This window comes from Lissotriton vulgaris, chromosome 6, assembly GCF_964263255.1.
Source record: "Lissotriton vulgaris chromosome 6, aLisVul1.2, whole genome shotgun sequence".
Taxonomy (NCBI): Eukaryota; Metazoa; Chordata; class Amphibia; order Caudata; family Salamandridae; genus Lissotriton; species Lissotriton vulgaris.
Window position 1 is genome coordinate 1,487,331,281 of NC_141694.1, and position 20,061 is coordinate 1,487,351,341.

General features: G+C 45.1%; 1 protein-coding gene across 1 annotated transcript in view; it reads left to right on the top strand.

The window, feature by feature from the left end:
• The first annotated feature begins 1,533 nt into the window (after positions 1–1,533).
• CCT4 (chaperonin containing TCP1 subunit 4) overlaps positions 1,534–20,061 on the top strand; it is a 153,849-nt gene continuing 135,321 nt past the window's right edge. The window contains exon 1 of the mRNA XM_086927640.1: positions 1,534–1,820. Coding sequence (XP_086783766.1) covers positions 1,700–1,820 — 121 coding nt within the window. The 5' untranslated portion in view covers positions 1,534–1,699. The remainder of the gene's footprint in view (positions 1,821–20,061) is intronic.

Consider the following 20,061-nt stretch of genomic DNA (forward strand, 5'->3'; position numbering starts at 1 on the left):
TCTGTGCACTGTGTGGGGGCAAAGAACAACATTACAGCTACCTTTGTTGTCATTGATGTCAAAGATTGTGTAATACCACTTCCTTTAATGTCAAAAAGTATGCTAATTAATTTTCACTCCTGGGCATTTTCAAAACTTGAAAGCTCTCTGCGGACCCCTTAATTCCAGTGGCCATGACGACATGTATGGTTACACATGTCTTGTTGCAAATGGCCATGACGACATATCAAATGTAAATTGTCTGCGTGAAGACACGGTATCAAGTTCGTATGTAGTTCTTTTGCGCACATGCTCTTCTCCTACCCAAGAAAGATATTGACCAGATCTCCCTGTTGCGCTGACAACAACTCCCTGTAAGGTAATATACGAGGGACAGAAGATCCATATACAAAGAAAGAGGACACTTTTAACGGCCGACTGGGCGCCAAAGTAGAGTCGCCATATTGCAGTATTAATAACTAGGAGTAACCACTGAGAAGAAAATGATTTTCTTTTCGGATTTTAAAATCCATCTTGCTATCCCGATTGAAGAATGTAATAAGCAGTCGTAAAATGATGTATTTGTTATAAGTGCGGTGCGAATCGCCATATTAAAAAAAACGATTTACATTGTGCTGTTGAACGTGACATCTACCTACTGAAGATTTCAAGTAACTGCACGAATTATTGACAGAGAAAGCACGTGTTTAATGGTACATTTGTCATAAAGCATTTTAAGTCCTGCATTGTTCGGCGGTTCGCTAGATAGAATGAGCTGTCAGCTTGCAGATTTTGGCTTGGCTTGGCCGTCGCCATAGAGACTTTGTGCTTGGCATCATGGTGGGCGTAACCGGGCGTTTCCAAACCACATGGTGTGGGATTTTTTTTTTTTTACATTTAGTTTTATATAAGCGCAAACTTGACATGAATGTATCAGCGCGCTTTACATGAGCACCAGTTGTATTACAGACGGGCACAATGCACTATGGGTATAGATATCGAGGTACTAACATTAAAAACCTATTAACGAAGGTCCGAAACCACTATTTTCCCTAAATGTACTATAGACTTCATACAACCGGACCTCCGACCCAAGTTCCTTTATTGTCCCATGGTATAATCAAGGCCATTGTTAAATCTATACTGGCTGTGTTCTTCAATGTCGCTTCGCCTTATACTGCGCACTGGAGAGGTATAGCAGCTGCTCTTTGAAGTATCTAGACATGCGATAGTTACTGCCTATAATGTCCCCATTTGCGGGGGAATTACTAAACTACCCGGATAATACCCCGCTGTCAACTTACTGTTTTTGATCAGCTTTTGACTATAAATTCCTTGGAAAAAAATTAGAAACTGTAATGTATTTTGCAGATGCCAGTGTCTTCAGGAGGACTTGTTGAAATCACTTAATATGCTGACTTTAGATATGGTTTCGCCTGTCATTCCTTACGTGTACATTCAACGTGTACCATTACTGTATGGCCGCCGAGTTGACGAGCATTCTATTGGCGCTCCCCTGTCTATAGTCCTTTTTTTGTTGCTCTTAGAGGTTGTGCCTTAGATGGAGCTCTTAACGTCATCCGAGAGGCGTCAGAGACGCCCCGCCTGTCTAACCGGCGTTTCACTGGAAGCTTCCTTTTCCTTTCACTGAAGGCTGCTGGCTGGAGAAGGGGGCGCCCAGTATCTGCATCCATCCGCCGCACGCACAACAGCCAGGACCATGCCCGAATACGCCACCCCACGGGTGCTGACCGCCGGCACCGGCGCCAGGATCAAGGGCGCTTACCAGGACCGAGACAAGCCGGCGCAGATCCGATTCAGCAACATCTCAGCCGGGAAAGGTATAAACATTGGCGCACAGTGGTAGGACCTCTAGTGTTATCTGCCAGGACCTTTACGCCCTTTGGGCGACCTGACCGTAGATGTTGGAAGCTCACACACTGCGTGTGCGTTTCAACTGCGCGAGGCGTCATTCTGCTGCCGTTGTTCAGACGTGATTTTGTCAGCATGACCAGCAAATCACCTGCCCCTAACGACTGGGGTGGAGTGTAGTCATAACAGACTGTGGTGCCACACTAGAATTGTGATTTGCACTTTAGGCAGTTCGTTCTGTTTAGCTAATAGCACTTTGGATTCTGGGACTCGAATTTTCACTTTCTCCTTTATTATGATAGTCCTACGTAACCCTAGCAGGCAAAGTTGTTACTCAAACCTACATGGACAATTGGAAGAGGTCTTGTTGTATGTCGGTCGTGCAGTCACGACAGAGCCCTAGATCACAGAAGGGCTAAATAAACATGTTTAATCCACCAAGTTGACTGAGCGCCCCCCCTCCTCCCCCTCCAACCCACAGAGTAGATCAGCAAGATGCAAGTCGGCTATTGAGAGGAACTATAACACTCAAAGGCTAACATTCCAAAACCTATCACAAAGTAAAATGTATGTAGAATTCAGTAAACCAAGTGGCGTGCTTTGCACGTTCAACATATGTTAATCCCCCATAGTATCATAATACCTTTTGATACTTATCTCTGGAAGCCTCAACGTATTTTTTGGCTTTCGTGGGGATCCAATGATGAATCCTACTCTTAACCATCCATTCTGGGTTACTCCTAGAATAAGCTATCTGTCCTCTCATAATAGCAAGAGGACTGTAACCAGTAGAATGGTTTTCAGTTACTCGATATGCCCACAACATTTTTTTTTTGCTAATCCACAAAGCCTTATTCACCAATAGTATAGCACCTTTAATGATGCGGTTCGCTCTCTCCACTGCACCATTACCCCATGGTTGATACAGTGTTGTAAATTTGTGCTTAACACCGGAACGTTTTAAAAAATCAGACCATTCTTAAACTCACTGAACTCCGTTGTCTTACGTTTTTTTTTAATTGCTCTTCATTATCATTATTTAACATCCTTTCCAATATGCAGTATATTATATAGAAAGTACAAAGTGAATCCGCATTTTTCTTGGGCTCTGCTACAGATCTTTACATTATCTCCCAGTATACAGTCCTCCAGACCCATTAAGATTGATGTAGGCAAACTCCTAAAACTATCTTGTGCAAAAAAGACAATCGTACTTTTCATGTGCATCCTACTAACTTCACTTCGTTTCATTTCATCTAGAGAAAAATCCAAACCAGACAAATATTTTCTTGAACCATCTTTCCCAGCTATAAGGTCATATTATAGCTAATACAACATCCTCCCAAGGCAACCATGGGCATTCTAAATGATGTCCTCAAGCTTTTCTGGCATTGTTAGCTGTGAGAAATTAGGTTGTTGGCTGACTGGGGCGTAAGTCTTGGGCAAGCAACAGCCACACTCCTTGCAGGGCGAATCACAAAATGTCACTAAATTAACCTTTGCTTAACCCTGGGTAGCTTGGCACTAAAAGCAGTCAGGCTTAACTCTGAGGCATTTTGTAAAGTATTCATGCAGCACGCAAACCGTATTAAAGTGGAAACACAACAGAAGAAAATTCCCAAACCATTTTAGAAAAAATAGAATACATTTGAATTAATTATTTGACACCAAAACGACAAAAATCCAATCAGTAGTAACGGAGTAGATGAATTTTTAAAGATTAAAGTGAAATCTAGCACATAAAAGATCAAAGAGCCAACCACGGACATCTATTTGCGTGAGACAATTTTGTGTTACTTTGGCTCCATAATGTCCGCAGCGTCCAATACGCATTACATTTTCACGAATGCTCTCTCTAGGCACACATTCTGTCTTGATACTATATCTCCACCCACTGATTCTGAAGCTGCATGCACAAGAGACTTCAAACCATTCTTTAATTGGTGCTAAATTAAAAATCCTCTCACGTTTTGCTTCTTGACCGCCCTCAACACTGCATCATTCAAATAGCCTGTGTTCACTCCTTACTAATTACAACTCCGTCACATCACCTGAACTGCATTCACTGGCACAGCAACACACTCCACTTTCGCTCAGCTCAAGTAGCTGCTATTTCACTCTGTGGCTTTGACAAACCTTCTGTTTGGTCATTACTTAAAAATGATCTATATTTGACGGCGAAATTATACTCCTGCAGTCTCGAAATTAGATGCACTAGTCTTGAAAATGCTTTTGCCACTCTATTGCCATCCATCAAATTCATGAAAGGGTTGTACTCAGTGTAAAGATCAAAACCTGATCCCCAGAGGAAGGTCTTCAGTCTTTCAACAGCCCAGCTTCTGTTTACTGCTTCATGCTTTGTGGTACTGTATTGCCTCAGAGCACATGATATTAAAGGGACAGTGTTCACATCCACTAACACTATTCATAAATAGCTTTAACGCAGTTGCACTCAAAATAAGTTCTTTAAAATAACTGAAAGCTTTACTATGCTCTTGCCTCCACACACATTTCGTCCCTTTTTTTTAGCTCTTTAAATCCACGAAATGCTAGCAGCTCAGGGTGACACCAAGTAGTCTTACATTATTGATTTAAAGACAACATATCGCCAACTAGTCACAGTGCAGTACTAATTTACTGTTATCATTCAGTTTTCTAGCTTGCTCCCATCCAGCATGGCACTGGTAGAAAATCTGTCTAATTCCAGGTTCATTGTTATGTTTTTCACATCATTTAATCATAACCATACCAAACTCCCTCAATTTATCCATCCAACTAGCTCAGGGGTCTCCAACCTTTTTCTGTAGTGAGAGCTAATTCTGCTCATGGAAAGTCCTGCCGAGCTACTAGCCTATTTGATCACTGTAAAAAGCTGATGATATGTATTACCATTACACTATGTCCACCCTTTGAACGATTTATCAGTAGTCACCACCCACACATTCCAGATGAAGTTATCAGCAGAATGCTAGGAAAACGTTTTTCAATATTAAATGCTTGCAATCAAGTAAAATTCAAACCATCAGATGCTGTGTGCCACAAAGGGTACTACCACAGCAGTAAGTCTCCCCTACTCAAATTGAATGATCATTCAGCTAACAACTTTAAATGTGTTTTAGAATTGTAATATTTTGTCTTCATTAGCATCTTAGTTTTTAAAAATACACATTTTTCTACCAAAACCACTATCCAATTTGAGCAATCACACTCAATTTTCCAAAAGAAAAACCTTTTCAGAAAAAGCAGCATTTTTTTCTTTAAAAATTAAATCAGTTTTCATTGTTAGAAAATTCACAGTCCCTAAACATCAGCTTTTCGTTTTCATTGAGTACCGCCCTGTAAAAATGCCTCTGATGAACAAATTCTGCTGCAAATGCCCAGGAATTGGAATCATAGGCCATGCTTCCTCCCCATAACACTAAGATTGCCTCTGTTATGCCAATAAAGCCCACCATTAAACCGGGGCTACTACTGCCACAGCTGGATGCCCAACATACATCAGTTATGGCCATTATTATGGGAGACAAAATAATTAAACAGGTGGTGGTGATGGACAGAGTTTCTGAATTAAGCAGAATACTCTCACCCAGTCAAGAGATCAGGGCTTAATCCAACACCGTTTTTTAGCTCACTGCACCATCCCAGCTCAGAACCTGGCTATATGCAAATTAGTCTGTCCCTTGCCCAGTGTATCATGGGACGAGGGCAAACCAAACTATCAAGCCAATTCTTTCACTGGGAAGGAAAGAAGCTACCGGTCCTCGGATGCTTGATTCCGTTCTGGGAAGGACATGGCTTTTGTAGTTCGGACTGGACTGTTCCCATGGGGCACAGGGTCAGAGCTGATTTGCATATCGCCATTGTCTAACCCAGGGTGGTGTGGAGTGCAAAAAAAGATGGATTTGGGCCCAGATTTTTGGACTGGGATGAATGTGTGACATTGATCCACATTCGGTCCATCACCTGTTTTGTTTGCAATTATTATGGGAGAAGCGGTTGCACTCTGTCAGGAATGGCTAAAAGCAGGTCAGTCATGCTATTAATATGTCAGGGATGGCATCAAGTATGTAATTACTTGACTTGTATGACCAAATAGTCAAGGACGAAAATATTATGGCCGTGGCACAATTATACCATGAACTGGCACAATTGCGTCAGAGATAATACTCTTATGATGGGACCAGCATACATATTTGGCAGCCCTTGACGCTAGGAGTAGCTTTAAGGAACCAACACGATTTATTAGGGACGGACACAATGTCGCACAACCACACAAAAATGAATGTGATGCTTCTAATTTTCTCTGCCCTGGATGCATACTCTCTTCCTTCAGCTCTTTGGTTGATCATGATCCCAACCAACACATGTTCACTCTAGTTCTTGCAGTCACACACTTTGGTGGGTCAGCCCTGGTTACTGCTGCTACTATTCTTTGATTTCACACACAGTGTGAATGATAGAGCAGGGCATATAACATGGCCAATCTGCTTCTTATGTAGATTTAAAGTGGATAAAGATGGTTCATGTGACAGAACCATAGGCCAACACCGTAGCCTCCACATGCTTCAACACCCTCTGCATACTTCGCAAGACCTTTAAATGGACCCCCCTCGAATCCAGGAAGACCGTCAGCCAGGCACTCACTACCGGAATGCCCTCTAAGCTGGAATCAACAAATCTCTGCTCCACAAACTCCAGAGCATCCAGAACTCTGCAGCCAGACTCGTCCTCAGCATCCCACGACAAGACCACATCACCCAGAACCAACAAGACCTCCACTGGCCCCCCTTCAAAAAAGAGTGACCTTCAAGCTGCTCACACACACACCTACAAAGCCCTCCACAACACCGGACCCCAATACCTCAACAAAAGAATTTCTTTCTACGCCTCCAAGAGAAACCTCCACTCTGCTGACCAGGCCTTGGACGAAATCACCCACATCCACAGTGCCAGAATAGGAGGCAGATCCTTCTCCTATATCGCGACCAAGGCCTGGAACAAACTCCCACTCAGCATCAGACGAAGCCCCACACTGAAAGTATTCAGCAAGAGCCTCAAGACCTGGCTTTTCAAATGACCAAGGCTGCCCAAATGCCCCACCACCCACCCCCAGCGGTTTGAGACCCTCACAGTGAGTAGTGCACTCTATAAATCCCTGATTGATTGATTGATTGATAGGCCAACAGAGTGTGTGTTTGAGTGTCATCAAGACGTCCTGCCATTGGTTTGGCTGTCCGTAACTCTTACTGGTAATGAAACAAGCAGTGCTGCCTTCTTTAATATACACAGAATCCCTGAGATCGGATTGGTTTGGCTTCACCTCTGAGAGCTACTTTGAGGGTGCTGTTGAGCTAACAGTAGCTCCCGAGCTACTGGTTGGAGATGCCTGAACTAGCTGTTTCTCTGATTCCCTACCTGTTACAGTGCATAACATTTCTGAACGATATGCTTGATCTAAATAAATTCATACAAATCAAATCCCTGGTGAAGTAGTACATCCAGCGAGCTCTCTTGCAGTCCGAAGGAGAGGAATTTACAGTTGATTAACCAATGATACCCATCAAGATCTTAGTCACAACGTGCTCTGTTGCGAAGAGTAGGTGCAAGTTTGACTGCATTTCAGGTTCCTGGCAAACCTATTTGCCACCTACGTAAAAATATGATATTTTTGTGTTCGAGTGCCCCAAGATGTATAGAAGTGAAGAAAAGGTTGCGATTAGCTAGCATGTGTTCAGCAATTATGTCCCCAAATGCTCATCTTCATCACATGCCTCGCCATGGTAGTGGTTCACCTTTCCATGGAATGCATTTTTCTTTATTTGATTAGTTAATTGAGTCCTATATCTGTTGTTGCAAAGCAAATTTTCTTATGCCGCTTCTTTACCAGCCGAGATTAATTTGCGACAAACCTAGTAATGTGGAGTTCCGCTGCTAGGGATCAAGTCCTTTAGACAGCTGTTGGTCATGGATTTCAGGCCCTTTTAAGGGCATTTGTTTCATTTTGTGATTACCTCTTTGCAGGGGTCCCTTAGTGCTTCATGATCATTGTGACCAGTAAGAATATAGTTGGTGTCTTTTTGTGAAATAGTGCCCGCCACAAAGGTTCTCATGCAGGAAAATCAGTTTCTGATGGGATAGTTCTCATACTGGGAGACCTTAAACTTCCCGTTTTTAGGTCTCACCTAGGCAGCGCATGCGCTGTCTCGTCTAGAGATGCTGTATACACTATAGTGGGGGAAGCCCCAGCCGCTTTCCGCCCATCTTTTTGATTGTCTTTAATCATAAATTCTGCATTGTGATTGGTGTTTGGCTTGTTAGTCCTGCCTCCTGACACCTATGTCGTTATTTTGTGCCTTCCGAGGCGATCAGCCCCTTTACTCGAACACTATTTGCTGCCATGTGTCCCCCGCGCCCTCCCGCAGTTCGCAGATTTTTCGCCCCCACTCCTGTTCGTACCTTCTTAAACGCGGTCTTTTGTGTAGAACAAAGGTCTGACGGAGGCCAAAAAGGTACTGTTAGCCAGGGCTACTAGTGATTTAGAAGCAGTATTAATCTGAATCAGTAGTCCCAATTGGACTAGGTAGGTAATTATTTACAGGACCCAGGGTTATGCGAAGAGACAACACATTTATTATCTGCATAAATGGGATATCAAGTACTTTTGTAATCGTTCTAGTGCTCACATATGAAGTGACAGTGCGTGAAGTGAGGAAGTGCTGGTGACATGAAAAACGTTGCATCGCATTGAAAAACAGACTGTATCAAAACTCCCAAATAAATTAAATGAAGAAGTGGATCAGCCACTTTACTCGAACACTATTTGCTGCCCTGTGTCCCCGCCCCTACCGCATTTTGCTGATTTTTCTCCCCACCCCCCTACTCCTGTTCGTGCCTTCTTAAACGCGGAAGCTCCCATTTGTAATGCAATACGTCTCTCGTAAATGCGAGTTGTATTGCATTGCAAATGCTTATTTTTAAGTAGTGTGCAAAGTAAAGGAAGCGCGAACACCAGAAGGCAGGTGTCTCGCGCCTGAGTGTGGGCGGGGCTCCCGTGCACCTAGGAGAACCTCGCACACCGGCCAGAGGAAGACTGTGCTTCCCTGATTGCTCCGACGTCGGAGAGGGGGGGATCTGAGTCTCGCGCACTTCCATTCAAAAGGACAAGAGCCTCGCAGGCTCGGTGTGTGCTGCTGATCACCACCTGCAAAACGAGGGAAAAACGCACGAATAGCACAGAACAGCTATCTTACACATTGGGTGCATTTCAAGTGCAATTTGTGAGCTACATTGTTATGTTTAATTTCTTTCACTCTGTGTGCGCTGGTGGGGGAGGGAACCTGTGCGCTCGTTTTCCCTTCAAGGCACCTGCTTCACGAACAGGTCATGTACAGTCCCGCAAGTTTAACTACAGACAACAAAACATTAAAGCAATGCCTTACTGCGGACAGCTGTATGGAAACAGTGAATGGAAAACATCTTGAGGAGCGTGAGAAGCCAGACTATGTGGGAAATTTCACTTACAAAGTTAAATTTGCTAATATTCCGCAAATGTATTAAGCTGGGTAGATTTTGTGAAATTTTGCAGTGTTCGCAGAGTTTTGAGAGTTTTCCAAACGCCTCAGCCTTCATGCACACCACCATCTCTCTCTCTCTCTCTCGCAGCAGCCCCCTTCTCATTTACCATAGAGACGTGTAATATTTTATTGTATGCTCGCCCCTCTTCCCTCCCTTCTTTACATCCATGTCTTCTCTGGCCTTGTGCGTTTCTATGCCTTGACCTCCCTATTTCAGCTCACATTCTCATTGTTTCCTATTTAGCGGTATACTTAAACCGCAAATCAAATAAATCCAGGTTCCATTGGGTATCAACACCACATTCGCATCTGTAGCTGTCTGCGTTCTCCTTCCCTTGCCCTTCAATAATTAGCTTTTGTTTTTCATTACCTCCTCGTCCTGTCTTCCTCGCCACAGTAATATACATATGAGCCTCCGGCTCCACACAGAACTCCAAGTAAATTAAAAGAGCAGCGCTCTAGTCTCCCCTCCCTCCTCCAATAGGGCCCCAGAGGCTTCATCCAATCCTATAAAAGGATACAGAACAACCAGCCCAGCCTGTTCTTTTTTTCTGCACTTCTCCGAGTGCTGTGGTTTCCCTGCTGGTCAGGTGAGTGGGAGGGGGTTCCTGCTTTAGCGGTTTCCCCTTGTCCTGTGGTATCTAGTTGGGGATGTTAGTTTACTGCCTTATGTTTGTTTTTTACATTATTTTATCACCTTCGTTTTTCTTAAGTTTTGTTTCCCCCTGCTATTGCCTTGCTACCTCGTGTCCTGCTTAAGCGGACTTGCGTGGCTTGTTTTCCGGCATGGTTTGGTTCTGTTTAGGATCTTCTGCACATGATGCCATTTTTTTCGCATTTCCCGGCCGCGCGTCCTGCTGAGCGGACGTTGCACGGCCGGGTGCGGGATCTCAGGAAGCCGGGGCTTCGTGGTGATACGGTCTGCGGGCTTACCTGATGCCGGTCTCCGCGCCGGCGGCGTTTTCTGCCTCTTCGTTTTCCTGCCGAGCGGGAGGCGCGTTTGGGGGATGATTGGGCTTGGTGCGCTGCGGTCTAGGGCCTCTTCCTACCGCGGCGCGCGGCTCTTCCGGTGGCTTTATTGACATCGGCTTCGGTCCAGGTGGAGTTTTTTCCGTTGCCTAGCAACTGGGTTCCTTCTTTACCGGGCTGTTCTTCGTGATGCCTGTGTTTGTTTACTTTCACTGGGCTGTCGATCATGGATTCTTCTGACCGGGATGATCCTGTTCCTTTGGCTTCCGGTTCGGGGGTGCATGTTCCCTCTATGGAAGTTTTGCAGCAGATGATAAATGCTGCTGTTTCTGCTGCTTTGCTGGGTCTTGTTCCTGTCCCTCCTCCTAAAAAGGCGAGGGTTGATGGCGCTGGCGCTGATGCTGATTCTGAGAATGAGGAAGAGGTTGATGTCTGGGGTCGCTTTGTGCAAGGTGCCGACCTGAAGGAGGTGCTGGGGCACATTCGCGAAAACTTGGTGTTCCCTGCTTCTGTGGTGCCTCTGGAAGACTATCTGTTTTCGCAATATCGTCGTCCCGAGCCTGATTCTTTGCCTCTCCTTTCCTCTGTCTTGAAGGTCCTGGAGAATGAATGGAAGGATGTGGACAGGGGTTCCTTTCTTCGTTTCTTGAGTAAGGGGTAACCCCTTCAGGATTTTGCGGTGAAATACCCTGCCTCCGTGAAGGTTGCCTCTTTGTTGGCGAGCATGGGTCCGTTGTCTCGGAGGACTCTTCTCCTGCTGACCCGGTGGACCGTAAGGTGGAGGGTGCTGTGATACGCACTTTTGCGGCTGCCTAATTTTCTGTCAGGGCTGCGGCCTATTCGTCTTACACGATCCGGTCCTTGCTCGAAGATTTTCAGTCTGTCGGAGTTGTTGGACCAGGGGGAGGATGTTTCTTCTGCCCTGGCGATGATGGAGCAGCAGGTTCGTCTGCTGTCCGATGCATCCTTTGATTCGCTGGGGGCTGCTGCTTCTGCGGCCGGATCCTCTGTGGCGGCGTGGCGTCAGTTGTGGCTCCGCTCCTGGTAGGCTGATGCTGCCCAGAACAACTTGCTTATGGATATCCCTTTTTCGGGGGTTATACTTTTTGGTTCGTCTCTTGACGACATGGTGAAGAAGACGGCGGAGGACCGTAGACTGCTTGCTCCTGACCGTCCTGGCACGTTCCGTGCCTTTGGTTCTCAGCGGTCTTTTGGTACCTCGAAGAGGGGTCGGGCTGGTCAGCCCTTTCGTGGACGGGGGCGTGGCCGCGGTGCTCCCTCCTTTGATAAGTCCCGGTTCTCCGGCGCTTCTGCATCCTCCGCTCCTGCTTCCAAATCCTGACTGGGTCGCTCCTAGTGTAGGTCCAGTTGGGGGTCGACTCACTTGCTTCCTGGACTCTTGGCGGGAGACTGTGTCAGACCAATGGGTGCTTCAGGTGATCTCGGAGGGTTTGCGCATTGGATTTGCCCGGACGCCCCCGGACTGTTTCAGGGCCACTCCTTGTCCCAGAGATCCTGTGTAACGTTTGGCGCTTTTGGACGGCATTGCTTCCCTGGTGGTCAAGAAGGCGATCGTTCCTGTGCCCTGCGATCGGTTGGGAGAAGGGGTGTATTCGATACTTTTCCTGGTGTCCAAGCGCACAGGGGATCTTCGTCCGGTGATGGACCTGAAGTGGGTGAATACTTTCATCCCTCACCTACGGTTCTAGATGGTTTCCCTTCCCTTGTTCCTTCCTCTGATCTCTCAGGGGGATTTCCTTGCATCGATCGACCTGAGGGATGCTTACCTTCATGTTCCTCTTCATCCGGACTTTCAGAATTTTTCCGGTTTTGTGTGCGGGGTCGTCATTACCAATTCCAGGTATTGCCTTTTGGGCTCTGCTCTGCTCCCCGGATCTTTACTGAGATTCTGGCTCCTCTTATTGGACATTTGCATGGAGGGGGTGTTGGTGTTTTTCCTTATCTGGACGACTAATTTCTGCTTCTTCTCTTCCTAAGGCGAAGTTGCATGTCCAGAAGGTGTGCCATGTCCTGGCGCATCATGGGTTCCTCGTGAATGTGCCGTAGTCCTCCCTGGTTCCTGCACAAGAATTGACTTTCATTGGGGCTCTGTTCAAGACTCGGTTGGGGATGGTGTTCCTGCCCCCTCCCCGTGTTTTGTCCCTGATGTCTACTGTTCGTTCCCTGTTGGTGGGGGTTTCTCATCCTGTGAGCCTGTGGTTACGGGTTCAGGGTCTGATGTCGGCTTCATTGTTGACGGTGCCGTGGGCTCGCCTCCATATGTACCCGGTGGTGTCCCACATTTTGTCGCATTGGGACCCCTGTTCCCTCGATATGGATGTTCTGGTTCCTATGTCGGAGGGGGTTCGGGTGGTCCTGAGTTGGTGGTTGGACATACGTCATCTGTCCATGGGCCGCCCTTTTCTGATTGTTCCCACCTGCGTGGTCGCTACCGATGCCAGCCTGCTGGGATGGGGTGCTACTCTGGGGGCTTCGGCGACTCAAGGGATTTGGCCTCAATCAGTTTTGTCGTGTTCCTCCAACTACAAGGAACTTCTGGGTCTGTTGGACTTCTCAGATCTTGTTCGGGGTCAACACGTGATAATCCGGACGGACAATCAGGTTGTGATGTCTTATGTGAACCATCAAGGGGGGTGCAGGGTTTGCTCCCTCGGTTGCCTGGCTCGTCGGATTGGTTCTTGGGCGGAGGTGCTTCTGGAGTCCCTGTCTGCCATCTACCTGCCTGGTGCGGAGAACACTGTGGCGGATTGTCTGGCCGGGTGTTTCCTTCCATGGGGTCCTTGTCTCTCACGAGGTGGATGTTCAGGAGGTTGCGGATGATGTTTGGTTGTCCGATTGTGGACCTGTTTGCCTCCCAGGACTATGCCCAGACCCGTTGTTTTTGCACGATTAGGCCTTGCCGGGACGCCTGGAGGGTGGACGCCCTTTCGTTCCCTTGGCCGGAGGGTCTGCTGTATGCATTTCCCTCTGTTCCCCTGCTTCCGGCTGTGCTACAGATGTTCAAGTGGGAGGGGTCGTTGGTGCTTCTGATTGCACCTTGTTGGGAGCGTCGCCCTTGGTTTCCCCTTCTGAGGGAATTGGCTGTGTCTCCGGGGTGGCCCTTGCCGTTCGTGCCGTATCCTCTGATGGGTCCTCTTCTTCCTCTGCCTGTGTTCCGTTCCCTGGGTCTGCGGGCCTGGCTCTTGAGAGGGAGTCTCTGATGCGTGAGGGTTGTTCTGTGGCTGGTGTCATTCAGCAGTCACGGAGGCCTTCTACGCTTAAGTCTTACGCCAAGCATTGGGTTCATTTTGCTTCTTGGTGTGTTGATCATGGGCTGACGTTGGATTCTTTGGATCCAGCTCGCATTCTGGACTTTCTGAACGTTGGGTTTGTGTTGGGTTTGGCCATTTCGACCCTTCCGGCTCAGTGGGCCGCCATTCAGGCATTTCATGTCCTGCCTTTGGTTTCCATTTCTCCGTTGGTTGCTCGACTTTTTAAGTCTCTTTCTTTCCAGCGACCACGTCCTATCATGTGTCCTCCTCCTTGGGACCTTCCTTTGGTTTTGCGTTCCTTGCAGTTGGCTCCTTTCGAGCCTTTGGAGTCTGTGGACCTGTAGTTTTTGTCTCTCAAGGTGGTGTTTCTGGTGGCGATTGCCTCTGCCAGGCGTATGGGAGAGTTGGGTGCTTTCCTTCGTTCTGCCCCGTTTTTGTTGGTTTTGGCGGACCGTGTGGTCTTGCGCCCTCATCCCACCTTTGTTCCTAAAGATGATTTTTTTTTTTTCACCGGTCTGCCGAGGTGGTTCTTCCGGTTCTGTGTCCTGATCCCTCCTCGGCTGAGGAGTCCCTTTTGCACCTCTTAGATGTTCGGCGTGCATTACTGATTTACATTTCGCGCACTTCTCCCTTTTGTAAGGTTGACTGCTTGTTTGTAAATTATGGTTTGTCGCGTCAGGGTATGAAGCCCTCCCTGTCCACGTCCAGTCGGTGGATTAAGGAAGCCATTCTTTTGGCCTATGCTTCGGTATCTGTGGTTCCATCTCTTCCTGTTCAGGGTCGTTCCACCAGGTCTGTTGCTGTATCCTGGGCTTCTTTCAAAGGGGTGTCTATGGAGGATGTTTGCAGGGCTGCTACGTGGTCTTCTCCGCATACCTTCATGTCCCATTACCGCCTCCAGATTGGGGGTGGGGGTTCTGTTTCGTTTGCCTCTTCTGTTTTGTCTGCTGGGGTGCCTTAAGAGGTTGTCCATTTTTTGGGTTGTTGTGCCTCTGTATATTAAAATTATGTTTCGCTGCACTGTTGGTGTGGTCTGTTTTCCTTACATGAAGCTGATTGCTTTGGTATCGGCTCATATGTATATTACTGTGGCGAGGAAGACAGGACGAGGAGGTAATGCCCCGGTTACTTACCGGTAATCTTCATTACTCCGAGTCCATGTCTTCCTCGCCACAGTATAGTTTCCCTTCCCTCCCGGCCCTGGTGGTGGCTTCATGTCTGCGGCTTGGTTTTTCAGGCTGGGCTGGTTGTTCTGTATCCTTTTATAGGATTGGATGAAGCCTCTGGGGCCCTATTGGAGGAGGGAGGGGAGACTACAGCGCTGCTCTTTTAATTTACTTGGAGTTCTGTGTGGAGCCGGAGGCTCATATGTATATTACTGTGGCGAGGAAGACATGGACTCGGAGTAATGAAGATTACCGGTAAGTAACCGGGGCAGTAGTCGAGAGCATAAATCCTCTTTTCAAATAGCTGCAAAAGTGAATTGTTTGTGAACATGGTTGCACATGTTTATTTCAGAGTGAAGGCTGCCTCCTTCTAGACTTCTGATTGCTGAGAGTGTAAAGTGTAAGTGCACCCAGTCTAAATTGTGGACAAATCCCAGAATGCACATCTCGTGGGGCGTAGACTGAATCTTGCTCATTTTACAACTGTACTCTGGTGTATGAATTCATTTATGTCTGAAATTGGAGTCCCTGGGCTAATGAAACCGTTGTCACTTTCCTACCTCTAATGGTTCAAAGACCCAATTAATAGAAATGTTCAGTGGGATAACGTGTCCTTGGCAAACAGAGTCCTTTCCTGGAGCTGCATGACTGATATGGATAATAACCAACATGTACTCATTCAATATGCAAGGTTGAGAAGCAATACCTGATTACCTGAAACACATTTCAGCATATAACCGCTACGAAAGCGTCCAAAATATGTGAGGGCTATATCTAAAGATGATTTATATACTGTCCTGGATATGATTTACATTCCAGCCTTGTCTTGGGGTCTCATACATTTTTTGTGCAGTTTCAATATATATTGTGAGCACCTTCCTTCTGTTTGTGAACCCTGATGCTTAAGCATTTAGCCATGTGTATTTTAAAGCCTGTGAGAAATTAAAGCGCAATTTTTTATCTTTGGCAGCATTTTGGCAGGAAGGCTATTGACACGTACAGTTCCCCATTCAAAAGCCAAATGATTATCAACGCGCCCACTTTCTCCTTCTGCTTCATGTCCCTGTGTCACACTGTCACTGATTAGCTCTTTGAGCCTGTCTTAAATCACATGTTCTCAATAGCAAACTAGCCAATTGTAGTTGTTCCAACCCTTTCGATGGCAGATCATTCAGTAGTTGAAATGAGTACAGAAACATATTTTCAAAGGGAAATTCCTTATAAAGATATTCAAGGGCCTTCCCAATTGTTGCACTCAAGCAATGCAAAATACATTATTTATTCATCTAAATAGATCAAATACATTTTTCTGCATTTCTCTAAAGTGCTACAAACGATTTAGTAGGTGGCCATCAGATAAGATGCTATTTTCCCTGCTCTTTCTAACATATCCAATAATTTCATCTCCTTTGAAAGGTCATCCATTCCATAGAATAGTTAAGAATAAAAACATACCACTTCACAACAGAAAATACCATTACACATACTTACAATCCATTACACACAATCCCACTCCACCTAATTCCAGTACACTCAATGCCACATATTACTATCCACAATTCCACAGCACATCAAACCTCATCATCCCAACACACAAATCGACTCCACTCAATTCCATGCCTCACAAATCCACAACTAACTATCCAAATCCAACCCACATATTTCCACAACACACCATTTACATACTCAGTAATACATGGCTAAAAGGCATTCCAATTTACAATGCCAAAAGCTCAACTCACATAAATGCGAGAGATTGCATTTCCAATGCTTGTTGTGGTTACTGGGTGAACTGTGCTTTCATTAAGTCACAACAGTGTGATGCAAACCGGCAAACAATTTCTTCCAAGAGCTTAAAAGAACTCTGTGGTTTAACAACCATTGCATAGCCACAAACAAATCTTGTATAACATTCACTCATTCCTAAGAATGATTTAAGAGCTTATTTCTTTTGCATCTGTTACATTTTTGATAGTATAAAATCAAAAGCGGATTTATTAGCTGCTATGAACTGTAATTGTTTCATGTAATTATAATTAATTTAAATATTTCCTTTTTTTTTTCTAAAGTCTTACCCTTGTTTAGCAGGATTTGTAACACCAAAGGCAATGTTTCATTATACTCTTAAGGCATAGCAGCAAAAATTACAATGGCCGCTTACCAAAAAAACATTTATGATCAGGAAAAATGTGATTTCCTCTGTAAGGAAATGAGGACCAAGATTCCACACCTCCACTTTCCATATTCTCTCAGCCAAACTGTCTTCAGGTGGATATTATGTGAAGTTCTAGTCAAACCTACAAATTATAGAATATAGTTTGCTTTCTTTTGCCCCCTTAAACAGTCACTGGTTTTTGTTGTAGAAAATACAAAAATCTAGCTCTGAGGATCTGGATTAACTGAAAGATCATTCCATAAACTAAAATTGTGGCACCTCTTTTTCAAGCTTGTCCCACCATTCAATGCAGTCAATTTTGAGTAATTTTGTTTCTGCTTTTGTCCATAGGGTTCATCACTGTTGTGTGAGAGCTTAGCTCCACTTATTCACAGGGAAAATGGTGCCCTGTCAATTGGTGTGTGTGTGTGTATATATATATATATATATATATATATATATATATATATATATATATATATATTTTTTTAACCTACTGGCGGTCGCCAGTAGGTGTGTATATATAGTTAGGACCTAGTTACCATAGGAAATTCCGAACGTTCTATTGGGAATAACCTTGGCGCTGATTGAGGGATCTGCCTGTAATTTTCCTTAAATTTGCCTCGCTGCGCTCCTTCCCTGAAAGTTTCGGGGGGATTCGTCAAGGGGGGGCCGAGAAAAAAGGAGGGTCCCAAAACGTGTTTTCCCCATGTTAATTTCCATAGGGACATTCTGACAAGGCTACAGCTCGAACGGCTGAACGGAATTACACCAGATTTGGCAAAATGGTAGGGACTGGTATACAGCAGTGCCTTTTGTATGTTTGGTGTAAATCCCTCCAGTAGTTCTTGAGAAAATTGAATTTGAAATTTTTCAAATGGCATTTTCTATGGGACCTTTAAACACGGCTACAGCCCGAACGGCTGAACGGAATTACACCAAACTTGGCAAAATGGTAGGGACAGGTATGCAGTAGTGCCTTTCCTATATTTGGTGAAAATCCCTCCAGTAGTTGTTAAGAAAATTGAATTTGAGCAAATTATATATCTATATGCGCTCACCGTACGCGCACCGTACGGTACGCGTACCGTACCCTTACGTGCGCAAGCGAGTTTCTGATTGGCTGGCAGTCGACTGTCAACATTCCAAACTGTCCAAACCAGGAAGTGTTGGCCACCATCTTGTTTTTCAGGAGAACTGAGGCACAAGAGAGCCCAAAACAAGAGTGGAAAACACGAAAAGGGGGCAGGGTAGAGACCCCCCCCAACCCTCTAGCCCTTCTCAGGGGGTCCCAAAAGGAACCCCAAGGGCAATTTTTTTTTAAATCGCGTGGTACCCTGCGATGATGGAAAAAAAATAATAATTTTGCATTTGGTGGTCCTTCTGGGACCCCCTGAGAAGGGCCAGGGGGTCTCAACCCTGCCCCCTTTTCGTGTTTTGCACTCTTGTTTTGTGCTCTCTTGTGCCTCACTTCTCCTGAGAAACAAGATGGCTGCTCAGGTGGTCCCAGAAGGAGGATAACATATATAAACGTTATCCGCTAATAGAATTAGCATTTACAAAACCTTTTGCAATTTATTGAAAAAAAATATAGGTTTCACGCCTGATATAGTTAGGAATTAGCATTTAAAAAACCTTGTAAATTCACTGAAAAAACCATAGGTTTCAGGCCTTATATAGTTAGGAATTAGCATTTTAACCCCTTCGAAGCTAATGACGAGCTGGGCTCGTCATGGCGCTTACCTGCCGTGCGCGGATGACAAGGCCAGCTCGTCATGAATAATGGTCATTTTGGTTCTTCAGCGCAGGACGGGAAAACGCCTAGCAGCCATGTGGTTAAAAACCTTGCAAATGCACTTAAAAAAACATAGGTTTCAGGCCTTATAAAGTTAGGAATTAGCATTTAAAAAACCATTGAAATTGCTCTTATATAGTTAGTTGTACTAACTATATTTCGCGCACCCGCAATCCACTGCTGATGATGTCACATATTACATCATTCATGACATGATCAGTGACATGTAATGCGGCGACAAATTACGGCAGCAATCTCATTATATAAGAGTTCTGATATGACCTCTCTAATTATGCCAGGGCTCGTACCATAGTAGGGTTGCATACTAACAATTCCCTTATGCTGCAATGTTTCTGCAGGTCTACATACTGGTCTGAAGGTATTGGTAAGAAATAGTTCACGGGTTGGAATGCCCTTTTGAGTCTGTGCAAACCTACTAACGTGCGTGTTGGGTTTGCACTAACTCTTTTCTAATATTTTCCCATACTGAAAAAGGTTGGAAATTTACTCCTGACAGTCGCAGATGTAAAACTTCTTCCAGGGTTGGGAAAAAGTGGTTCGAGGAAAAGTGAACTTGAAACAAAGACTTCCACATGTGCCTATCTGCCCATGCACATGTGCTCATGCTCAAATGCAGTTCATAAATAATTTCTAGGAATACTATTTCTTGACCTACTTTTGTGAATTCATGGAAACTGTATATATGCACTTAATGCAAGGATATATACCATGGATGCACTTTTGAGACTTTCGTTAATAATTGGGCTTCCAATTAGGCCTGGCGTTAACCATGACCTATTGTGTTTAATAAAATTCCGTCTCTCTCTTGCTCTCTTTTTCTCTCCGTCTATCAGATGGCTTCACTGTCAGTGACAGTATTCTGCTCTTTGACAAGGAGCATATTAGCACACAAAGTAGTATTGTTCAGTGCCCGGAACTGCTGTGGCAATGTGTGCTTTTTAAGACCAAAAAACAAATTTTGCTTTTGCCAATGCTTGTTAGAATGGTGAGGGCCCAGCAGCTCCCACACAGATATGGTTTTACAAAAACCATGCCTGAACAAGTCGCGCATTGACAAAACCGAAAGGCTGACCACCAATTTCAGACCTACTGGCTTTGCCAATGCTTGTTTATTTTTGTTTCCGGTATTTGTATTTAAACTGGTCACACTGATTTTCCATTATGAATATTTTTGGGGAAATACAAGCATACATGAACATGTTGCTAAATGATGCTGCAAAGATATGGTACCTAAAATCTTACAGTAGCAAAATGTTTT